Source organism: Cydia pomonella, chromosome 17, assembly GCF_033807575.1.
Source record: "Cydia pomonella isolate Wapato2018A chromosome 17, ilCydPomo1, whole genome shotgun sequence".
Taxonomy (NCBI): domain Eukaryota; kingdom Metazoa; phylum Arthropoda; class Insecta; order Lepidoptera; family Tortricidae; genus Cydia; species Cydia pomonella.
The window spans coordinates 6950668-6978446 of record NC_084719.1 but is presented as its reverse complement, the minus strand read 5'-3'; the positions used below and the strand labels follow the sequence as shown (position 1 = coordinate 6978446).

At 37.3% G+C, this 27779-nt stretch overlaps 1 protein-coding gene across 7 annotated transcripts in view; it reads right to left on the bottom strand.

Moving 5' to 3' along the window:
* The window catches only part of LOC133527226 (limbic system-associated membrane protein-like), a 96577-nt gene that overhangs the window by 21021 nt on the left and 47777 nt on the right, over positions 1-27779 (bottom strand). For all 7 annotated transcript variants that reach the window (XM_061864132.1, XM_061864134.1, XM_061864135.1 and 4 more), the window contains exons 4-5: positions 27112-27319; positions 466-639 (exon numbers count right to left, since the gene is read on the bottom strand). In XM_061864132.1, the coding sequence (XP_061720116.1) occupies positions 466-639; positions 27112-27319 (382 nt within the window). The remainder of the gene's footprint in view (positions 1-465; positions 640-27111; positions 27320-27779) is intronic.

The window sequence follows — 27779 nt, the reverse complement described above, 5'->3', positions numbered from 1 at the left end:
CAAGAAGTTGGTCCACTGCCAGGGTCCATAATAGAGGGGAAAGAACGCCTCCTTGTGGGCACCCTTTTGTGGTATAAAATTCATGCTCTATAGTATTGAGGATATATATAGCACTATACTTTGTGAGGTTAGCCAAAATTTTCTCACTCAGCTTTCAAAATACTTCTTGACGTAAAAATAATAATCCTACCTTTGACAACCTTTCTTGAGAGCGTTTTCTTCAGCAGAATCGGTTCGTCGTCCTCCTCCTTTCAGGTGATCTGTGGCCTTGCATGTGAGTATGGCATTGTCTATATCATGGACGAGAGTACAAGATTGACATACTTCCTTTGACAAATTCCCTTGAGAGCATCAATCGGTTCGTGGTCCTCCCTCTTCCAGGTAATATTTGGGGGCAGGTGACCCGTGGCCTTGCATTGCCTAACTCCTGGGCAGATGATAGTACAAGATTGATAATTATACTACCTTTAACAAACTCCCTTGAGAGCGTCTTCTTCAGCAGAATCGGTTCGTGGTCCTCCCTCCTCCAGGTAATTTTGGGGGGCGGGTGACCCGTAGCTTTGCATGTGAGGGTGGCGTTCTCCAGCTCCTGGACGGAGACATCGCCGGACGTATCGTCACTCACGATATCAGGGGGTACTGTAGACAAATAGAAAAAAAAAATGGTTATTTATGCAGTTACGTTAATAATCATTTACGGGAACATTAAAATGAAACGATTCGCGGTCACAAAGAATTGACAATAATTAAATTAAAGCGCATTCATTCAATTATTTATAACAACTATCAACAAAATTATGTTGTATGTTAGAACAGGGGGCTGTTTTAGTAAAAATAATATATTGATGTTCCTAAATACCTAAATGGTGCGGTTTAAGAGATGTAAAAAGAAATGAAAAGAGGCACAAGAAAAATATCGTGTGCTGGCTATGTGTTATACAAACATATATATATATATATATATATATATCCATGATCGGCAACGGCGACCCTAGCTAATTACGAGCGTGAGCTCTAATATGGCTTGCAAAGCCGAACTTACTTTTAAAAACTATCGCAGGTGGGGCAGTAAAGTTGGCCAAATATATTATAGGTATAATGATAGGAGGGTTTCGGCAGGGATTTACGTATCTAACGTTTCGCGTCAAGGTCAATGAGACGAGCGTTTTCAAACAAATGTACATAGCTAGGGAAACGCTTCACAACTGAATGCCTATTTGGAACAAATACACATCTACACTGTTTCCTCCATACACCATACATACATCCACATACACGAGTACAAGTGTACTGGCATAAATAAATATCAAAATTTCTTTACACATAACACACAACTGACGATACTAGTGATTACTGTGTGAAACGTCTTGCTAAATAATGTCTTATTTTTATTTGAACATTATTTTTAAAGATGTTGGAAACTTCAAAATTAGATGTTCAAATAAAAAGAAACAACACCCCCCCCCTACAGCCAAGGTGTATCTCAACGAATCCTTGAAATAGGGTTAGACAAGTCATGGCAATTTTAAAAAGCTCTATATTCCACCGTGAACAGAATTTTCTGACACTAAGCGCACATTTGGCTACTCCATTACCATCTCAAAAATTACCCTAATCCCCCAACGCAAACTTTACCCCACCAAAAATATGCAACAGATTTTATTCATACGCCAAAGCCGCAAACTCCATTGAAAGAAAACTCCTAAAAGACGGGACAAAACAGTTTAACCCCCCCGCAAAGAGCCTGCCAATTTTTTAATGCAGAAACTTTTACGAAACACACGGGGAAAGTAAATTTGGTGGAAAAAAGTAAATTTCCACAATATTGTTGTGATTTATAGTACCCCAGGAAACATGGAAACTTTTTTACTTTAACCGTTTACGTTTGGCCCGGGCGCCATTTGCATTCGAGATTGGGACCTACATTTCACGTTTTCTTGTTTAGTAGGTACGGCAAAACCTGGATAAATGGAATATCAAGTAAACAGCAATTTTTTAATCTAATTTTAAAAGGATAAAAATATTTTCAGATCATTTACTAACGGCTAGTCTATTGAATATTGGCACAACTCTTTTTAAAACACCTTATTTAGTAACAGAAGTTTCAAATTTCAAATTCGATTACAAATAAGTTTAAAATTTAACTAAATCAATGATATTTTGTTCTAATCATAGAACTCGCTGGAACGGGACAGAATAATAACAGAGGTATATCATTTATTAATTATCGTTTTCTGTATGTAACAGCATTTACAACAAAAATAATGAATAGGGGGTTTTTACATATTCTACAAAGCAATCGTTAAGTGTCTTTTCCCGTAATTACTAAGCCGAATTGATATGAAGAAACCTCACGCTTAAATAATATTTGTTCTATTTATAACATTAAACCTCTGACGGAAACCCACGGTCACGCATGAACGAAAGTGCGATCCACGAAAAATAAATGAAACGTGCATATCGTTTTGCGTTGAGGATTTATCTGATTTAATATGAATAAAGAGAGTGTTTTATAATTTGTCAAGCATTCATTTAATTAGTACCTGTAACACTAGGTAGATTAGTTAATAATGAATAGACAGTAGGGTTCATCCGTCCGATACACAAAAAGGGATATAAGAAGAAATAAAAAGTACTCTCATAATTATGTACTGCTGGCTCGATTGCAGAAACATGCTCAGGGACTACCAATAGTACCAATGTGAATTTTGCACAGTTGACAACATATACCTGCCTCCTCATACAACTCATATCTGCGCAGGAAATACACAAAACACGCTGGCTCGGTCATCTCGAGAGGATACCAGCACTGGCATCTGAACGCAGAAAGAAGTCTTGGCCTCGTATAGGAGGCCAAGACCCGCTTTGGGTCACTAAGCCACTACCTACGGAATAAGTAAGGTAGTAACTTATGTTAAGTAACTGTAACATTATATTATAATAGATAATAGGTTTGATTACACGAGATATAATTTCTTCTTATGAAAAGCTGCCTCCCAACCTGCTCAAGTAAAACCCAAATGTGCCTACCTTAGTCCGGTTTTATGTACCTGTAATTGCCGAGAAGTGCACAAATACTTAAGTTTTAAATTTTACTGTTTCAAAAAATCTTAATAATCGTAAACTCACTCTAATTTGAAAACCAAAACGTTTTACTGCACAGTAACTTGGCAGCAGCTTACGGCAAAATCTCGCTCCGTTACAAAACTTAAGTTTTATACAGGTACATTTTGGTAATTATTCCTTCAAGAAACGCAGTTATTTGCCAAAAAACAGAAATGATGTCCCAAATAAAATCTAAGTAGGTATCTATTTATTTTATAAAGTCACGTTTGAAAATATCGATACGGAAAAAGTGCCAAAAATACCTATACACGCACTTATTGCCCAAATATTAAGGTGGTGTATACTATTTTTAGCACTTTGTCCGTATCGATATTTTCAGACGTGACCGTACCAACAGAATTTATAAATGTACCTACTTAAAACTAAGTCTGGCCTTAAGCTGAGAAGTGTTCGAAACAGTTTCAGCTTTTAAATAATTCCTAAGAAACGCCAAACGCATTCTAATTTGAAAATGAAACTTTTTTTACTGCACAGAGACTTGCCAGCAACTTATGGCAGGAACTGGGTCCGTTCGAAAACTAACTCCGCCGAGTTTAGTAATTTCGTAGTCCTGCCGATATTTGCATGGCGCGGGCCGCGATTTCTTTTTCAATTTCGAACTTGTTCGGTTCTTTATTGAGGCCGGGTGTCACTCGGTGCGACAAGCGAGCTGTTGCGAGTTTGCGAGGTTTTCGAACGGAAACTGTTTTATTGGACGTTTAGCATTAGTGTGTTCGTACCGAGTGGGGTGAAACTGGGTGATTTAGCTGGAAAAATGTATTGAATTTGGTTTTACCAATGATAATTTTAGATATATATTAATCGTTTATCTAGTTACGTTTCTATTACCAATTCACGTCAATCATATGAGTCAATTTCATTGAACTGATAAAGAAATTACCTTGAAAAAAAGTCGAGAAAGTTACTTTTAGCAATATTTTGGCTTCTAGCCTTAAACTTCAACTGCTCATTCTGAGCCCTAAGCCATAAATGATGAAGTCGGTTAGAATGGAAAATGACTCCTTTTTTCCATGCAGTCATATTTCTAGCGTCTATAAGTAGTTAGCGAGATATGGACGCTGTGTCAACTTATCTTTGTGTTAACTAACCTCGGTCTCCCCTAGCATTTTTTAAACAACATTGCAAAGTTAAAAATACATTTTGTACCAGCACCTAAAATGAAATTTCCTACAATCATATTACGAATTCCAAACCATGTATTCAGGAAACCTCGATTTGAAAGTATTTCCACACGATCCCCTTTTATTTTCTCGATTAGACATATTTCGCCGAAGAGAATAATAAAATAAAGTAATCCGAAAACTTTTACGGACCACAGAATAGCAGAAGTTTTATCATATAAAGTACTTTACATCGGACATGAAAACTTTGACTATTCCGCTTGTAGGGTATTGTTACGTAGGATACACCTTTTATAGCTCAAAAACTTATGGTCGAAACTTTTACGTTTAACTAGAACAGGGGTTCGTAACCCTTGCGATAAACCTCTTGGTGCGCTTGGTATTTTCGTGTGAAATGGCATTTGAATGTGACAGTCAGGCACGAACGAATTTTAACTATTTAACTTAGGCTTATAGGATCTTTAGGAACAATAGCCTTATTGTTCTAAATTAATGTTTTCTGTTAGTTTGTTATACCGATATTTTAATAAATGATGATCGACGATGACGTATGGTTTTTTTTTTTTTTTTTTTTTAATGGCTTCGCGCTCCTGGCGCATTCAGCCAGACGAGTAAAACGGGGAAACGGAATTAAGGATTACATTAAAACGGGTAGGACGGAATTTTGGAAAAGGATCAGGAAAAGGTTAATTCAAATAATTTAAAGTTTAATGTTGTGACGTGAAATAAATGAATACAATGATTTAAATATATATGGAGATGAATCATTAATATACAGGAGTGTTGTAATAGATGTGGGAAACGGAACTTTTAAATCTGACAGCTGTCTTAATAATATAGAACGGTCATATAGGTTACAATTACCAGAAAAAAAGATATGATTAAGATCAGCGGGATCAGTTCCACAAATACATGCAGAACTGGCCACACGATTTTGTAGTTTCAGGTGTTCCGGTGTACATACGTGGCCCAATCTCATACGAATCAACATACTAGTTGCAGGCTTTGGCAAAGAGATTTTAGCAAACCAAGGTTTGGCAGGAATTGTTGTTTGTATGCTACGATAATGTAACGCAGCGGCACCCGCACCAGATGCCCATAATTTTGTCCATTCCATTCTTAGATATAATTTAGGCAGTGCCAACAGGTCTTCAGCAACATTCCTAAACGGAAACATGTCCCCAGAACTAATGGCATCTCGAGCTAAGTCATCCACCCTTTCATTGCCTTTAATACCTCTGTGTCCAGGGATCCAGGCAATGGAAACCGAATACCCTTTAAGACGACATTTTAACAGTTGGCTACGGATTTGATAAATAATTGGGTTATTAGATTTAGATTTGAAAGGAAATTTAGCTATTGCCTGAAGTGAACTTAGAGAATCTGAGAAAATAATAGTTTTTTTAAGATGCATTATAATGATGAATTCTATTGCTTTCAGAATTCCAAAGCACTCGCCACTGTACACAGAGGATTCTGGAGGCAACTTTATTTTTTGGTAAATATTAGACTGGGTGTGAAGTACACCAATGCCAACACACCCATTGTCAGACATCTTAGAAGCATCTGTGTATATATGATCAGCAGCTAGGCCATCTGTTCCAATGAATCCCAGGAATTGTTGATTTTGTTCAACATCATTCTTAGAAATGCCGATATTAAGGAGAACTGGAGGATCAAGTATTACAGATTCATATTCATACTGGAAAATGGGAAGTGTTGAAGAGCTAACAGTGGGAGCTGAAATAGATTTCAGTTTTTGAAAACTTTTAATCAAACATGGAGGACTCTTGTGCTTCCAGTAGTTAGAAGTAGTTATTTGAAGCAGGAGGTTAGACAAGATAACCCAGAGTTGATGATTAGAAAATTGGGAGCAGCGGAAAATAAACCTATCACAAAGATATTGGCGTCGTAAATGGAGTGGAGGCTCAGCACACTCAACTTGCATAGCATTGATAGGGCTTGAATTCATGGCACCGCATATCATTCTCAGGGCTTTTGATTGAATACGATCTAATTTTTGGAAGCCTGCTACAAATCCTGGCTCTAACAAAAATGTTCCATAATCTAGAATACTTCTTATCAAGGCATTATACATTAATTTTATGCAAAGAGGATGTGAACCCCACCAAACTCCTGAAACGCATCTAAGGATATTAATATTTTTTTCACATTTAGAAACTATGTAATCACAATGTGGAAGACCTGTTAATTTATTATCTAAAATAACACCTAGGAACTTGGTTTTATCTTTAATGGGAATGGAGCAGTTATTAAATTGCACATTGATTGGAGGAGGAAACAGTTTTCTAGTAAACAAAACTACAACACTTTTAGGAACTGAGAGTTCCAGACCATTTGAATCTAACCATAACTTCAATAAACCCAAAGAACAAGTAATGGATCTACTGGCCTGTTCAATAGAAAGGTTTGGTGAATATAATAATAAATCATCAGCATATTGCAAAATTCTGACAGTGCCATTTAAGGATGACTCTAAATCGGATGTGTAGATATTATATAGCAATGGACTTAATACGGAACCTTGTGGAAGACCTCTCCAAACTAAACGGGAAATCCTATTGTTGTCATCTATAAGAAGGCTAATGGACCTTTCTGATAAAAGATTTATTATAAAATTGCTTAACATTATTGGTACAGCTAATCTATGAAGTTTTGCTTGTAATACTGAGACTAAAACATTATCATAAGCGGCACTTATATCAAGAAAAGCAGCTACTACAGACTCATTTCTAGAAAATGCTAATCTAATTTCTGCAACTAATATACCCAAACTATCATAGGTAGATCTACCTTTTCGGAATCCAAACTGACTATGAGAAAGTAATTGGTTTTTTTCTACAAAATATTCTAATCTGTTTTTAATCAAATGTTCTGCTACTTTAACAAATACTGAAGAAAGGGCAATTGGACGATAAGAAGAAACATCTGTTGCTTGTTTGTTGGGTTTTAATATAGGAATAACTATTTGAGATCTCCAAGAATCCGGGACTGTACCAGATTGGATGACAAAATTTATTATATTCAGATAATAAGAGAGAATACCATCACTAGCATTTGCTAAAAAGGAATATGGGACTCCATCATCCCCAGGTGAAGTATCTCTTAAACTACTTAGTATACCTTTTAACTCTTCTATTTTAAAAGGCCCATTAAATACAGTATAATAGGAAGAGTCAAATGAAAAGGCAGCGGGGTGGAAAACATGTTCTTCGGGGACTGATGCTGGTGCTAATTTGTCCATGAACTGATTAGCAAGGTTAGGAGGAAGTGTCTGTCTAGATGGCTCATTGAAAGCATGTCTGAATCTTTTAATATTATTCCATACTATGGATGGTTTCACGTTAGGACTAAGAGATGAACAATATCGTCTCCAGCCTTCGAACTTTTTTTTGCGCAGTAATTTTTTAGTCTCACGAGCAACTTGTATATATATCTCGAAATTTTCATTTGTCATCGAATGACGATAACTTCTCTCTGCCTCCTTGCGGTTTCTGATTGCTTGAGAACAATCATCATCCCACCAAGGAGGAGAAGGTATTTTACCTGATACACTGTTTTTTACAGGGAAAATTTCATCAGCTGCTTCGGTAATCGTCTGGGCTAAGGCAACTGAGCAGCTAACTACACTACTAGCATCTATAGTGGGCAAACACAACAATTTCTCCTCTACGCGGCTTTTGAAAAGTTTCCAATCAACATTACTTAAATTATACTTAAGCCTAGGGCTAGGTTTTGGAGATGGAGGAATGGAAGATGGAAATGTAATAATAATAGGGTAGTGATCACTCCCATATGTTGAATCTAAGGTATGCCAAGAGAGAGAGGATGCAAGATCGACCGAACAAATAGATAAATCAATAGCGCTAATTGACTCTGTTGGCGCTGTTCGGCGGGTTGGAGAGCCAGTGTTTAAAACACAAAGGTTGTGTTTGTCTAAGATATGTATGAGACGATCTCCATTATAATTAGATGATGAACAACCCCAAAACTGGTGATGCGAGTTAAAGTCTCCTAAAATTAACACGGGCCTAGGGAGAGAAGAAATTATTTGTTCAAGCTCATCAAAAATGGATGATGATGGATGAGGTATATATACAGAAATGATACAGATGTTATTTACAATGGCAGCAACAATTGAAAAATCATCGCTATGGGATGGAAGATTATAAGGTGACAATGAAATGGAATTCCTGACGAGTAGAGCTACACCGCCCCATCCGCCAGGACGGTCCTCTCTGAGACATGAATATCCAGTAGCTCTAAGAAGAGCTCCAGGCTTTAGCCATGTCTCAGAGAGGGCAAAAACAAAAGGTTGAAATTTGTTTAATAAATGTATTAGATCTTGCTTTTTATTTATTATGCTTCTGCAATTCCACTGAATAATTGTGGCCATTATTTTTAATAGTTGTAACAAGTACATCAAGCATGGGGGCAACGTGGGACGGTAGTTTTACATTGGGCTGAGATAAATGATTAATTAGGGCTTGAATTTCGTCAGCTACTGATGTATTCTCTTTGCGAGAATCTTGCTGTAGTGCACAGCCATTTGGAGGAGATGGAATGGTATACTCATTAACTAGCGCATTATGAGCTGCTACATCATACCCTGTCATGGTCTTTCTTACTGGACGTGGCTTCAAAAAAGTTGTTTTTTTGTAACTATGGGACTGCATGGTTGTGCTCGGGGCTGAATTATGGACTCTGTGATGTAAATTTGGCTGGGACTGTAACTGTGGTTGTGTCAGAAGGACATCGGCGAATGATTTAGAAACTGCAGGATGTAGTTTGACAGCTTCGCCGTAGGAAATACAATTATTGGCCATAGTTATTTTAATATCCTTCTGTCTCTTATGCTCCGGGCAAGCCCTGTTCGTGGCGAAATGAAAACCATTGCATAAGCAGCAAATGGCATCTTCTTCCTCCACTGAACAGGTATGACCGGAATGCATTTGACCACACTTAAAACACTTTGGTTTTGATCTGCAATTAGTTTTGGTGTGTCCGAATTTAGTGCAATTATAACACTGAATTGTGGGGAAAATATACAATTCAACAGTCAGTGAGTTGTAGCACGAAAATACCCGTTTTGGTAAAACTTGGCCATCAAAAGTTAAAACAACTGTTTCAGAGGGTTGCCACGAAACAGAACCATTAACCGTAACTCTATGGTTTAAGCGCCGCACTTTAAGAACATTTCCACACCCAATGGGCACGGAAATGTTTGACAAAATTTCTTCATCCGACCACTGTGCAGGAATGCCGCGAACCAAACCCATACGGGTCACAGAAAAAGACGGTATGTATGCAGTAAGATTCTCTAACTCGAGACACGGGTCAGTTACAAATAAATTTGCATCTAAATAATTTGAGAATGACATTGCTATGCGAGTTCTGCCAATGCGCTTAACACTTCCGTTAATAATGTTTCTGAAGGCCTTTTTGACGATGAATTTCCCAAAAGATACCGGGTGCAGAGATGAGCTTGCTTCAGTCTGTTTGAGTTGGACGTGAACCATAAAGGGTGCAACATCTGAATTTGAAAATAAGTTCCTACCAACCTTGGTGCTAATAGCGCTATTGTTTATATTTGTATTTAAATTGTCAGAGGGGATTATGGTAGGCTGCGTGCTAGAACTCGAAAGAGCTTGGGAGTTTTGTATGTTTTCCTGGCAATCGCACGAATATTCCCCGCCATTATTTTTCCTTCTTTTTTTATTGCAATTTTTGCATCTTTTTTGTACTTTATTTCTTTTACGTTCACTCCTGCTACCCACAGAAGTGTCAGTATCCATTGCCGAATCAACGGTCACATTACATCCGACCTGGAGGTTTCCACCTCCAGGATCAGGAGGATCGTCGTCCCCCATAGAAAATTTACTAGAAAAAACTTACCAACTATGAAGAAATCCACTAATTATATATACAAATAAAAGAATATATACAAAATATGTGAAAAATTATATACAAATTGCCGATTTCCTGATATTACAATAAAAATAATGTACGAGAAACAAAAAACTAGACCGCCGCGTTTCACGTTTCCCGCGCTTTTTCGACGTATGGTTTATACTTTGCGGACATCCCCATCATGGTTATTTCAGCAGTCGGTTAAGGACTTGGACCAAATATTGCAGCGTGGCCTTGAGGCCATTTTAAACGTTAGCTTTGATGAGTCACAGTGGGTTCAAGCTGCGCTACCTGTCAGGTATGGTGGGTCAGGTGTTCGTCCTGTGTGCGTTGTAGGGCTTGTCGCCTTTGTTGCTTCTGCGTATGCTTCTAGGGATCTCGTCACTCGTATTCTATCCGTAGATGGTGGCAATTTCGAAATCCCGTTTTTGCAAGAAGCTTTAGTGGAGTGGAAGCTTAGGTGTCCAAGTGATGCACAACCCGATAATTTGAAGTCGCAGAGGTCCTGGGACGACTTGCTTAGTAAAATGACCTATGATAATTTATTGGAGGGTGCTGTCGGTGTGGATGCTGCCCGGTTGAGAGCTGTGGGGGAGCCAGAATCTAGAGCTTCGCTGCCGTCGTCGCATCTAGGGACTCTCTTAGATAACGAGTCTTTTAGCATCGGGGTGGCTTTGAGGTTAGGGTGTGCGATTTGCGAGCCTCACCAGTGCATACAGCGTGGTAATGCGGCCAGTATTTTTGGAACATTTGCGCCGGGTACGTGTCGTCTCGGGGATTAACGGGGAGGCGTAGGTAGTTTTAGGTTTTTGGATAAAGCTTGTTGCGGATTTTATGTGGTACCTACATTTATGACGAAGCCTGTGGCGGATAATCACTTATGTAAATTGGACGAAGTTTGTTGCGGATTCTGTTTTGTATTCTATGCTTTTGACGAAGCTTGCGCTGTAGATTTGGATGATGGTTATGGATTTAAACAAGTATTAATTTTTATTTATAAATGATGATGATGATGATGTAATCCTGTTATCCCTCATTAGGGACATAGGGCTCGCAGAAGAATTTTCAATTTGGCGCGATCCTGGGCGGCTACTTCCAGCTCTTTCCAGCTGAGTCCAGTCGAGTCAGCCTCCTCAACTGATCGCCTCCATGTGGTACGAGGCTTCCCTGACCGTCTACTGCCAATCGATTGCTAACGGAGACCCTGCTTGGACAGGTGGTTGTCCGGTCTACGGACCGTGTGTCCGATCCATCGCCATTTCCTTACAAGGATTTCTTGGTATATGGATTATAAATAGGTAACCTTTATTCATTCTTAATTAAATAAGTAAATGTTAGGGCAAAATAAATATACAGTCACATCGACCTAGCCCTAATGTAAGCAAACTTTGTACAGTTATAGGTACTGGGCAAATATATCTATTTAAAAGATCAAGGACGTCACAACGTCGTAGGTAGGTACATAATACCTAGTCTATATATTAAAATAAAATTCGATTAGCCGTAATTTTCAGTTAAGTAAGTATAATAGATTTAGAAAACTATTAGATTGTTTCGTTAGGAACTTGAATAGTTTATAATTAATTAGAATGATTGTATTTATTTCGCGTAGGTATAATACCTGCACGTATTTAATCATATTTGTTAGCCGTACGTCCAATACGCAGTTCGTCCAATAGATATTTCAATTTCTATTTCGTCCAACATAACCAATTACAATATTTCACCCGAAAACATCTTGTTTGTATGTATAAATAAATCACTTTAATTAGCAACCGAAAAATATAGAACGAAAATTCATGCCTATTCATGAGTACAAACCCAGCGTGATGGAAAAATAATTTAAAAACCGAACGCGCCCATCCAATTTTCTTTTAAATCTTTTGAACGCGGCATTGATCTCTTTGATACTTCATGTCAACATTATCCCCATGCGTGCCAACTGCCAATCAAAAATGGCTGCCACCAACCCTTTGATCCTCCATAGATCAACGTTTTATTTAGGTATATTTGAAAACGCGAGGATCAAGTGCCAATCCATCATGCGGGATTTGCCCCGAGTTTTAAATTACCCCTCTATTGACACTTAAGTGTTGAAATGTGGATTGATCTCGGTTCAACCTGGTTGTTAATGGGGTGGGAAAAGGCGGTTTAAGCTCCAGTTTTTTGAACGTCATTGTGGAACGTTAATGGTTGAAAATATTTAATGGAAAAGAAAATTTATGATTAAGTATTTATTTATATTATTGTTCAAATAAGTAACACAGCATTACGATAAAACCAAGACACTGTGAAACTACAAATTGAAAGGAAATACAAGGAGAAAAATACTTATTAAACATTTGGTTTTGGGGACGACGTAACAGCGTGGCTCCGTAGCGTAGGCTGATTTGGCGTAGAATTTGGCAGGTTGCCCCGGAATCACCGAAACACCATAACCTTCGGCCACAAGTTCGCACTTGCGATGACAAGTGATTCAGTGATGTTTATTTTACCCATTTAGGGTACATTGATTAAAATCATAAATAGTTGGATAGCCTCTGCCCTCGACTTAGACTGCGCAGGCGGTCTAGTCTATATGACAGTCGTACACCAACAAATACCTATTATGATCTAGCTGTCTTTACAGACTACACACTACACAGCCGCAGTATACTAATGTTCATTCTTAGAAATGTTTTTTACATTACCTAACGAATAGCGCCGTCATACTATAGTATTTTATACAATCGTGATATCATAGAGAGCTTTTCAGTCGAGTACAGAGTGTTTAGGCAACGAAGCTTGCTGAGTTGTCTAAGTAAGGTACGAGATTGAAAAACTTGATTATATCACTATCGTATACAATACTTTTTCTACCAGTCATCTAAAATAATACTTTCTTACTGTAAAACCTAAATAATTAATGAAAACTGGTAAGTATACCCTCCCCTATCTCCCCGTGCCCCGCGCCCGTTTAGTATTTTCTATAGGAGCGCGGCGGCACGTGTTGTACAGTCAGCATCAAAAGTAGCGGATCAAACAAGGTTTCAAAAGTATCAATCATTCTGTAACAGCTCAACAAAATGTGGTGGTTCTCTATGTAGAACAATTAAGACGTTAAAAGATATACTTTTGATAGTAAATTTTAGAGATTTTTCAATATTTGGAAAAGTTATCCGGAATATCAGATACTTTTGGATCATCCGCTACTATTGATGCTGACCCTACATAGTTGAGAGTACTAGAGGCAGCGCCCAATATAATAAATATTAAAATATCTATTTCAGTTTGAATGACCACAAGTTATATGACTTTAATTACATCAATTCCCCTGCAATATAAAACATCTACAACGCTATAAAATGGTCCACTACGTGCCGCAATCCTCATTGCGCTGACTAGGAATTTATTGCAACAGTTTAGATGAGTCCTAATGGATACGTTGCGCTAAATTGAGTTTTCTAGCCATTTTGAACGTTTGCTTAGGAACAAATTGCTGGCTTGAAATAGTAGATTATAAATTAACACTATTTACTTGGAATGGGGAGAAAATTGCTGTTTGCAGTCATAGAAAGTTTTGTTCATTTTCACCTTAAACTAAAAGTTTGTCTATTTAAACTTATCGTACAGCCTTACTATTTACAGAGACATAACATTTTATTGTATCTCCTTGGATTTCACGGGCCTATAAATCCCGGTCTTTTGATAGGCTTGCATGGGGATATAGATCCAACACGTAGAGGCCTCTTGGAGAGCTTTAATGTCATGTAGAACGCCTGCTGGAACCCGTTCACGGGCGCAACAATAGACACCAATGAACCGGTCGCAACAGGCATTGGGACTATTGTAGTAAAGTGAACAGTATAACGGTCTATGGATTGAAGTTTGGGAGGACAATGAGACTGGGTTATCGCAAAGACGTCCGGACACCTGCCATAACAATGTTTTCACTAGTTATCGAGGCAGGCGGTGACTCGCCGCCCACTAGATGGGCCCCTGAAAATGCCGTCGTGAAGACGACCAGGAGCAACACCGGTGTGAGCGGCTCAGGTGTGTCGAGAGGTGTACGCCGCTTTCTACCCAGTGGCTGATAACAGCCACTGTGCCAACTCGCGTCTTATGCAAGTTTTCACTTCCACCCCTGGAGCATTTAGCTCTAACGACTCCTCTCTGGACGGCCAATGAAGGCAAGCCAGAGCTGAGAGTCCTGCGGGTCCCCTTGGGGTCCACTCCGACCGACGAAGACACGCCGGAGACGGAGACCCTGACCGACTCTCGGGAGTACTCGGGTCCGTGGGGTCGTTACTCCCCAACAGCTCGCCACAAGCTGCCCTGCGGTTAGACATAACATTATTATTAGTGGTTTTTCTTTCCTTACAAACGATATCGACATTTTCTTCTAGATTTTGGCCCTAGATGTTTTTTTATGACTTCAATAATACCATTACCTGTGTCCTGTGTACGTTTTGCTTCTTTTGTATTCTGTTTTTTTTTTTTTTTTTATAAGAAGATAGGTTTCATTGAAAAGCGCTAAAACGCTAAAAAACGGCCATAACCAGACACCTAGCATAAAATTAACAATAAACGTACAAATCAATTTTTTTCTCATTTCGGTCCCGAAATTTCGTTACTATTAGTTAAGTTTTGGAGGAGAAAAATGTCGAGTACGAAATCTTCTTCTGTGGTTTTCACGCAGGGTTTTTCGCCTAAGCTGCAGTAGTCCTTATCGCACAAATTTTTGGGGCGGCCAGCGTTAGCGCGACGTCGATATTTACCTAAAATTCTCAAATCTGCAAAGGGGCTCAGATGGTATTTCATCTTAAAACATTGTTAAACTGATAGAATACGCCTACTTTAAATTTGGTAGTTACGTTCGGTCATTACAATTAATAACAGCGCGCCCACGCATCGAACGCTTATCGCAAATCGTCCTTAATCCGAGTAGCCTAATCCCACTTACTTGTCTTAAGTAAGTAGGCCGCTGTCAAACTAATCGGTGCGGCTTCTTAAGACCTGTATATTTATAGGTACCTATAGGTTTTAGACAATTAGTATAGTTCTACCGTTTAACTGAGACGGTAAAAATTTAAAACTTATGCATACGATATGCTTATTACAAAAGCTTCAAACTGATTTTTATTTTGTAATATCGTCGGGGATATTGCAAATCCGCGTAACTAACACTAGTAAATACTGTGTATCTGTCAGACCAAGCTAAGTTGGCAGCGATTTTGATAGCCCAACCTGTGCAAGTGTTATGTTTGTAAACGTCATAATTTCATAGCAGTTTGACGTTTAAAAATAACACTTGCACTGTCTGGGCTGTCAAAATCGCTGCCAACTTATCTTGGTCTAGCTACACAACAGCAAACGTTACAAAATGAAACATAAACGTAGTAACTTTATTACTTTTAAGGCTAGTTTTTCCTTTTTGTACCTGATAAACGCCTGTAGAACACATGATTCAATACTTTCTGTGTAAAAAGGAAAAGGTTTACCAGTGCTAGTTACGCGGACCTTCACTATCTCCGACGATATGCAAAATGTAAAAAAAAAATTAACTATTATTAGTCTCAAAATGTTTTTTTTTTAATTTTGAAGCGATTCTACTGAAAAACTACCGCTCACCTTCTTTCCCAACCACTTGAGATAAGTGCTCGACCTATAGACACGTATTTTGTCATAAAATCTGTATCGCTCGATGCAAGTTTCAGACCTTTTAAAAAACGAAAATCTCTTTCTAGTAAGAGAAGCTAAAGTGTTTACACGATGCAGTCTCCATATACCTGTACACGTTTTCTTAACATATTCTACCTAGGAATCTAAAATGGAGTTTCATCACGTTATGAAAACAACACGAAGGTAATACAAATACACATACTAAACTAGCTGTTATTGTAGGAAGTATGTTAGTTGTTTGTGACATACTTATTTATTCAGATCGTATTCGTTTTTCGATTGCTCGTATTAACATAACACTTGAAAACGACTTAGAAAATGACAATATATTCATAAGTTCACTCTAACATTCAATTATAAATGTAATAGATGATACAGATTTCGGATTCGTCCAGTACCTAAAATAATAAATACATCCCACTGCTGGGCATAGGCCTCCTCTCATGGGGCTCGGGCTATAGTCCCCACGCTAGCCTAATGCAGATTGGGGACTTCACATACACATTTGAATTTCTTGGCAGATGTATGCAGGTTTCCTCACGATATTTTACTTCACAGAAAAGCTAGTGGTAAATATCCAATGATATTTCGTACATAAGTTCCGAAAAACTCATTGGTACGAGGCAGGATTTTAACTAGCGACCTCCGGAATGAAAGAGTGACGTCATATCCACTCGGCCACCTCCGCTCTCCAGTCCTATTATTATTTTTTAACTTAAAACAAGTAGACGTAATAATATGGTTGATATATCACTAGTTGACCTAGTTGTTAAAAAAAAAAATCGAACAAATTGTTAAACACGGATTCCAATCAAACAAAATTAAGACATTTTATTGCCACAATCTAAAAATGGAATTTACCAAAGTTTTACCACCAATCTGGTCATTATTAGTCTATGGCCTAATATATCTGATGCAAATAAATTGAAATTTAAATTAATTTGATGTGATTTTATTTTATTTTTAATAGTCTGTTTGGATTTCACGGGCCTATTAATCCCGGTCCTTTATAGGCTTGGTTTGAATTTGCTTTTTATAGGCTTGCGTAGAGTGGGGATATAGGTCCAACACCTAGAGGCCTCTTAGAGAGCTTTAATGTCATGTAGAACGCTTGCTGGACTCCGTTCACAGGCTTATAAAACCCATGAACCGGTCGCAGCAGGCATTGGGGCTATTGTAGAAAAAGTGAACAGTATAACGGTCTATCGATTGAAGTTTGGATGGACAATTAGATTAACAAAAAACCGGCCAAGAGCATGTCGGGCCACGCTCAGTGTAGGGTTCCGTAGTTACTCTTCCGTCACAATAAGCTAAACTGGAGCTTAAAGTATAGTAAATTGTTAACCAAGGGATGAAACGGTACCTTTCACCCGAGTTAAACAAATAGGCAAATTTGCATAATCAGTACCTAATTAAAGTAAGTCTTTTTACTATGAAGGGAAAACTTTTTGCGATAACTCAAAAACAGCTAAACTGATCATGTCCGCTATAGTTTTCATTTAATGTCTTTCTTAAGCTCTACTGCCACGATTTTCTTCATATTTTTTGGACCTATGGTTCTAAAGTTAGAGGGGGGGGGACACATTTTTTTTTCTTTTGGAGCGATTATCTCCGAATATATTCACTTTATCAAAAAATGTTTGTTGAAGATTATTAGTTTTGAAAGACCTTTCCAACGATACCCCACACTGTAGGGTTGAAGCAAAAAAAATAATTCACCCCAATTTACGTGTAGGGGAGGTACCCTAAAAAAAATATTTTTTTTAGATTTTATTGTACGACTTTGCCGGATTTATTGATTTATATATCCATGCCAAATTTCAGCTTTATAGCACTAACGACCACGGAGCAAAGCCTCGGACAGACAGACAGACAGACAGACGGACATGGCGAAACTATAAGGGTTCCTAGTTGACTACGGAACCCTAAAAAGTGAACAGTATAACGGTCTATCGATTGAAGTTTGGATGGACAATTAGATTAACAAAAAGTATATATACAGATATAACATCAGTATTCATAAAATACTAGCATATTAAGAAAAACTAGTGGAAACCAGAATTAATTACAAATATAGCTTAGATGTCTAATACTGAACAAAATAATGGTATGTCTTTATAACGAACGTAATATTTAACAAAATGCGACTGGAATTTTCTATTTCAAGTAAGTAGATACCGAAATGACAAAATAACAAATCTTTTTTTCTAATATTACCAGTGTATTTTGTAAGACAGAAATGTTTTGCTAATATGATTGGTTCTTTCTTTAAGAATATTAGGTTTTTCCCTAATAATATTGTTGAAAGAGGATTTTCCCTACTTTGTTATTTCTTTAATAATTTTGAAGGAATGCGACTCAATAAAAACAAGTTTATATTATTAAAACGTACTTTGAGTTTGGTTAACCGAATGTATTTATTTCAGTAAATATATTCTTACTTTAATAATTCATAATAATACGGTCTTGAAAATAAATATCGTACGAGAAAACGATTCTTTTAAAAGAAAAATAAATAATACTTGATATAAAGATAAAAATAAAGATAGTTTATTTTCCAAGTACGCATATTACAATGCGCTTATGAACGTCAAATAAAGCTACGCCGGCTCTAACCCTACACCTCTGACCCGAGAAGATTTAAATACTTTCTAAATTGTAGGAGAGTATCCCAATATGGAACCGGCAAGAAACTCGGCGGGACACATCTTTTCAAAACATTTTATAACCAACTACAATTTTAAAAAAAACTACAATTTAAATTAATATGGAATAAAAAAAAACATAAAATAACATACAGTAGGTACTCTCTCTCTTTAACTTATAATCTGGCTTTTTCTATGGATGTAACTTTGCATTCTTTAATTTCAATATTTACTTATATAATGAACAAAGTCATGCTTTCAAGCCAGGTTCCTATGTAAAGTATTTAAGCTTCTCATATATTTACGCCCCAGTTTATACTCGTTATTAACAAAAACACCTGATGCCTCAAAAGCTGGCGCTCACTTGTGGCATTTTCGTAGATGGTTTTAATGAAGTAAAACACTCTTAATACGATCTTTTTAAAACGATTTCCGCCGTAATGCAACATTTGTATTTGTATACCGATCCCTACTTCGGCTTGTTTGCATCAATTTTTTAACGGTTACCACGCTTTTCATACATACATAGAGAATTTAATAAAAGCTTTAAAAACCTTTATTAAAAAGAACTAAATTAAAACCATAACCATCATCTAAATCCACAGTGCAGGCTTCGTCAAAAGCATAGGTACTAAACAGAATCCGTGACAAACTTCGTCCAATCTACATTAGTGCTAATCCGCTCACAGACTTCGTGAAAAATGTACAACATAAAATCCGCAACAAGCTTGGTCCAAAAACCTAACAGGTAGTGTGACCCACCCCGTTAATCCTCGAGATGACATGACACGTACCCGGCGCAAAAGTCCCAAAAATACTGGCCGCATTACCACGCTGTACCGCCAATGATATTTGCTGGACCAGGTATGAGCCAGAACGGGGATCCAAAGCTCGCTCTCTTAACCGAAACTTAATGCGACGGAGCGAAAGTATTGAGTGAGTAAGTTACCGCCACAGGCTTCGTCATAAATGTAGGTACAACATAAAATCCGCAACAAGCTTTGTCCAAAAACCTAAAACTACCTACGCCTCCCCGTTAATCCCCGAGACGACACGTACTTGCGCAAATGTTCCAAAAATACTGACCGCATTACCACGCTGTACCGCCAATGATATTTGCTGGACCAGGTATGAGCCAGAACGGGGATCCAAAGCTCGCTCTCTTAACCGCCGCCCCAGATTTTTAATAAAAGTTTTCGCCTCAGAACACCACGGTCCATCAGTTTCCACTGCAACCGGGACAAAATCGTAAACTGTAGTCGATTATTTTGAATGCTTGAGCTTTGCTGCACCCTCTGCCGCAGCCCCAGCTTTCCGCACTGGGAGGCTAAGATGCGACGGAGCGAATGTACCTACTTACGCACGTCGCATCCCAAATGAGACTACGCCTCCTTGCCCAAGGAACCAGCGTTAACCCATCCGTCGTTTGCCGTCTGCCCTACTCAAACCCTGAGGCTCTAGAAATATATATCAATATCTGATATATTGGTATAAGAAGGAGGCACTGACATTGATATGTCTTTGGTAATGTATTACTTATTTAAAGTACGTAGGTGTCTTCAGTATTCCAAGGCCCTGATATTTTGGCTTTTCACGGAAGTAACACTTACTGCGAGAATAAAGTATGTATAATAAGCACTTGTGAGTAAAACTCTGGTAAAACGTATGTTTCAATAATTTTATGTTCTTGTTTGTTTTTAGGGTTCTGTACCCAAAGAAGGCAGGTCATTATTTATAATATTTATGGCAATGAATAGCAGAATATATACAGACAAAATAATCGGCAAAGTGCGTCTCGGACTCTCGGATTTATTTTTGTCATACGTATTGCATGCCCGGTTCAAAGTTAAAAGAGGAGGGGGGGTTGTAGTTTCCAAATTTCGCATCGATTGTTTTCAAAAGTATTCTGTTTTTGAAAGAAGTGCGTCAAAAGTTAGGTTTTCTTCACTTACATTTAATCAATGAATTAACATTGAATTGCTTAATTCGTTTCATTTTGGAAACAATTTCGTAGCTAACAATTAGTGGAAACAATCTTACTTGTACATTTTTAATACCGAACTAAAAATATGGTTAACTCCGCAAGGTAACCATATTGTCAATTTAACTTTTTCTCCTTACGTTCACCGGCACGCTACCACTTGAATAATCGTATTAAAAAAATGGACAAGTGCAAGTCGGACTCGCCTACCCAAGGTGCTATTGATCAACAAAAGAGCACATTATCATTCTACACTCAACTACAACACAGCTTCAATTTATGACAATACAACATCCACAATGCGCAGCAGTGAATGCGTAAATAAGCCAATGTTTAACACAATACAAAAACTGTCAACAATAAACCGCTGGATTGTGCCGCAAAGTAAACCACGGACTAGTGATGTGATGACATTCATTTAAAAATAATCCCGCTAAAACAGGGAACGCGCGGGATCAGTGTGGCTACCACCAGTTCGGTATTCGGCATCTCGCTCGTACACGTATATAAGTGCGAGTGATATGTATAGAAAATAAAGTACTCGATAGCGTATAATAACTAACATATTATGTCAGGTTTGACACTGTCAGCGACTCATGGTACGGGTACTGTTTGTAACAACATTGTTTACCTAAAGTGTGAAAATTTGTGTATTTGATAATTCATCAACAATATTGATAAATACTACTACATACTACTTACACCTCTATTTAAACTTTTGTCTCTTTCTAACATAAATGTGAAAATTACGGATAGGAACAAACGCTCATCAACGGTATGTTAGTTTTGACAGATGTTTATGAAGAACGCCACAACTTACCATACTTTATATTGTAATTTTATATAATGTCAAAACCACTACTGAAAGTTAGTAGTATTTTTTCTTTTATTTACGTGTTTTAAATATGACTGTTTTTGTGGTTAACAGGTTAAGTAAGATATTATTAGTTGCAATTTTTAACTCATTTCTACTATATGTATATGTGTTAGAGACAATTACATAATTATATTGTTAATTATAACCACATTTAAGCCTAGTTTAATTTGTTTACATCTTGTTTGTTTGTTATTTTATTTTTTTGATCGAATGAATCAGCTAATGCCAAAAAGTTCAAACGACCACCTTGAAAATTTTTTGATATATATAGGAATGTTTCAATAATTATAAAAAAATGAAAAGCCACACTATTCACGAATGATTTCTATACGAATATGTTACATTTAGGCACCTAGGAATTTTAAAAATTCCCCAATATTTTCCTGAATCGGGAACACCGGGATTCCCAGACACGGCACATCACTACCACAGCCGCTGCGCGTTGGCAATCAAATACTCATCAGGACTGTTACAGTCGGTTTACACTGTCCTGATTCGCATTTGGTTTTAAACCTCTAGTGTATAGAGTGGGAGTGGGCTATCATGTTATTTTTTATCGGCATTTTGTGGGCCATTGGAGTAAAGTAACGGCAGCGCTTTATTATCGGATCTGAAAAAATGATGTCAGAATTTTACAATACCGTTACCAAACTTGCGGCTGCTGTGTGGCCAAACTTCAAATGTTTGTTTGAAGTATAATTTAATACTTGAACATAATGGTTTTATAATAGTATAATATTACTATTATATCTACTTACTCATAATTATGATCGTAAATAAATTATTTATTTCGTGTTAATCGCATTGGCGAAGCTTGGGTTATATTTTTGTCACACTTATCGCATCAATACAATATATTTTTTCTTGCACATATTGTAATGATTGATTCCAAGAAAATGTGTTTTAGCTCCTATATAAAAATGTGGCTATCAGAATAAAAGAATAAAAATGTTAATTGTTGGTGTTGGTAGTGTAAATAGTAAAGGAACAACGAGCAATATTTACACGACACAATTTATAAAAGTTTTGATATTGTCATGATAAAATCTTCACACCACTTACAGTGCATCTCAGCGAGCGAGATAATGTATCACGACCGATCGCTAGTATGGAGAGATTTCGTGAGATTTGTCTCGACCGCTCCCTCCCACCCTTTAATCTCACGTGAGATCTTTCAAGTTTCGTGGCCGAACAGCCGACGGGACCGAATCTTTAATATATATTTTATTGATATATGATACATGAAATAACTGTATTTATTGATATATGATACATGATCTATTCATGTATTTTAATATGCCAAAATCGGACACTCATCTTGAGTGTCCGATTTTGGCATATTTTAGTCTAGAGACATGATTTACTCTTAATTGATCTTTTTCTCTCAAATTTTTACACTATATTATGCCCGAAATAGATTACGTGATATTCGTCAAAACCCTCCCTTTCCCCGACGCGACGTGAGATTTAGTGAGATTCGGCTTGAACCCCTCCCCCCGAAGGCCTCGCGTCCCCCTCTCCCCCTCTATGATGTCATATAGTTATCGTGCGTCTCGCTCGCGGCAATATATGTGCGGACAAATACGAGCGAAACGCACGATAACTAAATTACATCATTTAGATCTCATTCTCATATCACTGTACTCGTACTTACGTTCGAATTGGCACTTGCATTTACTAACATTTATTTTTAGATTTTTAGTTAAATTACCATTAAAATGGTGCTACATTGCTACCCGCTGGATTACTATGCTCCAATTCAGCAAAATTACATAACGTCTAATATATTCAAATATAATATGTCAATATTATTATATACTCAATTACTCAGGTAAAACGAATATGAATATATATTTTGAATTGCTTCGTTAGTCATAAAATAATCTTTCTTTTTAGCCGGGGCCTATTAATTTGAGCAGAATGGGGTAACATTGCGCCCCTAAATGAACTATGGGTAGGAGCAAAATTACCCTAATCTATGGGTATCAGCTCCTTATTCATTGCTTCAGATATACAAAATATATTATAAAACAATTTTTCATGACGTCGATTTACCGATAAAAACATGTAAGATATTTTTTTTTTAAGATGTTTAAATCATGCTTGATATCAATGATGGTCTGAATATTTATTAATAAATAGTATAAAAAATATTCAAAATGTCCTTAAAGTGGAGCAAATATTGGAGCAAAGTAGCACCATTTTACGACGGTTAATGAGTACTACTAGGTCCATTCTTGGATCTATTATTATCTCAAAACATAGAAATTTGTATTTATATTCGTAAACCTTGTAGCCCAAACGTTCAATGTTCATTTTAACTTCCTCATTCCGTTCTTATCCAGTTGATAAATTATAAACAAAGGTGAACAATTTAAAGGAGTTAGTTACGGAACCAAGTCGAGGTGGGGCTATCGATCAGTGCCCCAGAAATCAGTGGCAAATAAAGGGGTGCGGTAGACATTGCCGATTGACTTTCCTAGGGTTGGAGTTAACATTTAACTAATTTGAGGTGACATTGGAAGCGATAAGAGGAAACATTAGTGGTAATTTTTCCTTACAAACGTTCTCGACATTTTCCTCCCTGGATTTTCGCCTTAATGTAACGCTGGTGGCCTAGCGGTAAGAGCGCGCGACTTTTAATCCGGAGGTCGTGGGTTCAAACCTGTCGTACCAATGAGTTTATCTTTTCGGAACTTATGTACGAAATGTCATTTGATATTATACCAGTCGTTTTTCTGTGAACGCCAATTCTGGGGATTATTTGCCAAGCGAACCCGACTTCCATGAGCCGTGGCAAAATGCCGGGACAACGCGAGGAAGATGATGATTTCAATATTTAATATTGAAATCATCATCTTATTTCCAGTAGGTACCTGTGTCTGTATGTTTTCCTTTTTTTGTTATTCTTGTTTTTATAAGTGCTAAATTACTTAGATTTTTTCCACGAGCCTGCTCGTGTCGCCGCCGGTACGAAGCTACACGAAGTTTTGTTTTATTTACGCGGCAAAATGAGCTGGATATTGTATGTCTTATATTACGGACAACGGCGGTTAAAAGGTTAAAATGGGAGTACGTTCTATTCTTTAAAGGTCGTGATGGTCGACAGTTAATTTCATAGTTTAGCTGTGTGAGGCAGGAAGTTTCTGGAGGAACGCACAATAGGGTTGTTTCCATCTACAAATCTTAGGGCAGAATTGTATCGCAATAAATTCTTTTGGATTATAAGAACATGTTAAACTACTTTTAGGGGACCTGTAATGATCATATTTTTGTAAATATTGAATTTATAATATCTTTTGGCACGCGTCACGTGACCAAACTCGAAACGACATTGAAGATTCTGATGACGTCACAAGTCTCGGATTGACACTGTTGACAGGTAGGCGATAAACAAAAAATGACAAAAGTCAGTTGACAGTTCGTATCTTCTACGTGTGTATGTAGTTATGTGTCAAACCGTAAACTGTGACGTCACACAATTTTCAAAAAGCGTTTTGGGCGCGAAAGCATCTGTCATAATATATTTTGTTAATTTAACATAATTTAAAGCCGTTTTTAGTATAAAAGTTGAATTTTAGGGCCACTTTTAGTTAATATAGAACGTAATACAAGCGTTTCAAAAAATTGGAAACAACCCTATTGAGAACTGCCAACCATCTAATTGGTTACTTTGTAATAAAAGGACCTAAAGCATGTTTTTTCTACAAGGACAATAAATAACCTAATGCAGGGCAATTTAACTAATGAGGTGACATTAGAACCATCACAAATAGCCTTATAACTATTTTTTTTTTTCTCCAAAAGTAAGTGTCTGAAAATATGCCATTTTGCTTGAAAATATTTATGCCTGCCCCACAGGCACTTCGCTAGTTTTTTATTAAATTCTATCAGGCAACTCTACACGCCTGCGAACAGTTGGGAATTGTTTGACAGACTCGTTGAGTCCAAAAACAAATAGTCGTACCTGACTGTAAACTTTGTATTATGATAGGACTATTTGCCACTCGCCATAGCCTTTGAGTAGCGAAAGTTATTTGATATTTAGAATTTCGAATAGGTATTTTAGGTAGTAGTTAGTTAGGTAAATCTAACTTCCAAGAAATAAAATAAAATTTTACTATAACAGTTTATTATTTACATGTGTATACACGTAATAAGTATGTATACGTAATACGTATATGTACGTAAATATTACGTGTACGTGTCATATGATAGTCTGTGCAAAAAGTGAGTCTCGTATAGGAATACAAGGTGTACCAAAAATAGCGGGGATCCGTTTAAGGTCATATTTGGTAACGTGTTATGTTAAACAAAAAGTAAACGAAATATTTTTTGATGCGATTTTTTTCTTGGCCTTTGTATGGAGGGTTGGCTGACTTGGACGACCTGCCCAGTAGATTTTTTTTGCGTAAAAAAAAATTCTATTTTTTTCTAATAAAAACACGATACCAAACATATCCTTAAACGGATCCCCGGAATCCCCGGGAATGGATCCTCGGGATCCCCGGGATCCCCGGGAATCGATCCCCGGGTCGACACGGGAACGAAAAAGTTGTAGAGTTCTTAAAATAATCTTGATACGAATTTAATATATGGGAAAGTTCTTTACAATGTAAATTAGCTGCCACTGCATAATTTTCCTGCACTACAAGAAATCCCCCTTGTACTCTTTGTCTTTCATTTCCAGCAACGGCGGAACTTCTAATTGGATTAGCCCGGAATCGCCACTGTCTTTAGGTGAGCTCGATTTAGTGCAAATTAAGGTTTCCTACTTCGTAACTATACCTTTAAGTATATTATCGTCGCCTGAGAATACATTTGTGCCATATATGGATATGGCACATATGTATTCAATAGGAATGGTCCTATCCTACTGAATCCTAAAAGAACAAAAAAATAAGCTATAATTGACAGTAATAGATTTAAAAAATATATTTCCAAAAATTATTGAGCTATCCGCATTTTATATAGGATAACATACACTCTGTACGTTTAACATTTACTCATCAAAAACGGATATGGCATTAAAAAAAATGCTTTTGTTTCATGATTACCACTATATTCATAATATCTGTATTGTACTATAAATAACAGTAAATAATAAATTACATATTTATTTATTCATTTTAAACTTTACTGCACATCAAAAAAGGTACAAATCGCTCCCTTGCAAACCAATGTAGGTATGTGGCGTATGGCACAAACATATTCATACTCGACGATATGTAGCAGCCCTTAGTACATATTTGACATCGAAAAACTGTCCATATTACTGAATTTTATCTGACGCATATCACTAAAAGTATTCCTTCTCCATAATATACCCCGTCCGCAGCTTTGAAGATTCAATTGGCTAGCATAAAATTGTATATTATATGTCAAATCACCCACAGTAGGGCTAAGATGGTCGGCTCTTTATCATCTGTCACGTTCTAACAAGTATGTAAGCGTGAAAGTGACGGGCATAGTGACAAGTGATAAAAATGGAACCATGCTGCCACTGCAGAATGGAAATACATACTCGTACGGTTATGGAATTTGATTTGTTTTTCAAACTAAATTCCTTGTGGCTTCCACGTTATTGTTACTCAAGACAGACCAAAATATAATGGTGTGATACGATGTCAATTTAAACTCTACACGTTCTTGGGAAAAAAAATCTTGACAGTGAGACGCAAAAAGTAAATTTAGCAGTCTATAAAAGTTTATTTTACCGATTCAAATACGGCACGCTAAATGAACATAAACCTTGAAGCAAGTACTTACCAAAAACATCTATACACCCGATCTGCCACTTCATGCTTGGCTGTGTGTTGATCTGGCACATGTAGCAACCGCGGTCCTCTGCTCTAAGAGGCCGAATTCTCAACTGCCAAGTCCGAGGAGAATCTCGGCTGACGGAGTAGCGGGCGCCCAGCACCGCTCGGTCGTGCATGGTTAATACTGTTTGGTCTTCTGCTCTGAGCCAGCCCACCTGCGAACAAGACATTATTATTAAATTTTGACTTACAAGTTTTTTAATGATGTAAGAGGCAAATGAGCAGACGAATGCCTGATGGTAAGGAGTTACCGTGATCCTTGGACACTTGTAACACAAGAGGGGTTAAAACAAAAAATACGCAATTAATGTAAAATACTGCAAAATCACTCTTTCATCATCCTCCATACTATCAACACCCATTTTCTACATTTAACCGTTTTGGCAAGAACCCTTTGGAAGATTATACCTAACACTTAATTATAAATCGAAGTTTTATTTGAGTCGTCGAGACCCTGACCTGCACGGCGGCTACAATATACCTTACCCAGTTAGGCCGGGTAAAGGAGTCCCCCATTTTATAACAAAATCCCGCAATATGATCGCAAATGTACCGCAAATCTATGCACTAAGATTGGCAAACCTAGTCATGATCACTCTCCTTAATATACCCAGT